General features: G+C 38.7%; 1 protein-coding gene across 1 annotated transcript in view; it reads right to left on the bottom strand.

Moving 5' to 3' along the window:
* Nucleotides 1–387: 387 nt before the first annotated feature.
* Nucleotides 388–550, bottom strand: part of LOC107576820 (E3 SUMO-protein ligase RanBP2-like) — a gene marked incomplete at its 5' end in the record, with an annotated part of 2,683 nt that continues 2,520 nt past the window's right edge. Inside the window, one exon of the mRNA XM_016262950.1 lies at nucleotides 388–550. Within this exon, the coding sequence (XP_016118436.1) occupies nucleotides 388–550 (163 nt within the window).

Here is a 550-nt window from a genome sequence, read left to right as displayed (position 1 = left end):
TTTTTGTCAACAATGACACTCTTTGAATATATAGTGTAACGCAGATATTTATTTTATGTTCAGGTGTTTAAAAATTGCAAGCAACACGGCTGTGTTTGCATGGCACCTCATGTCAGTGAAGTGAACTGCAGAAATATCACAGACATATAACAAGGAAAGATACACATTCTGTGCAATTAAGCCCCTATTAATATGAAGAAACTCTGGGGTAAACATTTTTTAGCAAATCTTTTTTGCAAAGTATGAATTTTACTGTCAACTATTGCTGTCCACATTATTAACACACAAAAAGGACAACAATAAAACCTCGGCATTCACAAGTTCTGATTTAACAAGAGCTTGGGGAACACGGTCTCAAACATGATGAACTAGTTTGTGTAGAAAATCTCACATAATCTGTCCACAGTCTGAGATGGTGATGGTTTTTGTGGGTTTTCCATCTTTAGCGCCCAGCTCTCCGATTCTCCTCACCACATCCATGCCGTCTTTGACGAATCCGAAGACAACGTGCTTGAAGTCCAAGTGCTCTGCTTTCTTGAGGGTGATGAAG

This window comes from Sinocyclocheilus grahami, unplaced genomic scaffold (genome assembly GCF_001515645.1).
Source record: "Sinocyclocheilus grahami isolate Dianchi unplaced genomic scaffold, SAMN03320097.WGS_v1.1 scaffold4407.1, whole genome shotgun sequence".
NCBI classification, from domain to species: Eukaryota; Metazoa; Chordata; class Actinopteri; order Cypriniformes; family Cyprinidae; genus Sinocyclocheilus; species Sinocyclocheilus grahami.
The sequence above is the reverse complement of the archived record's forward strand: the minus strand, read 5'-3'. Positions and strand labels throughout refer to the sequence as shown.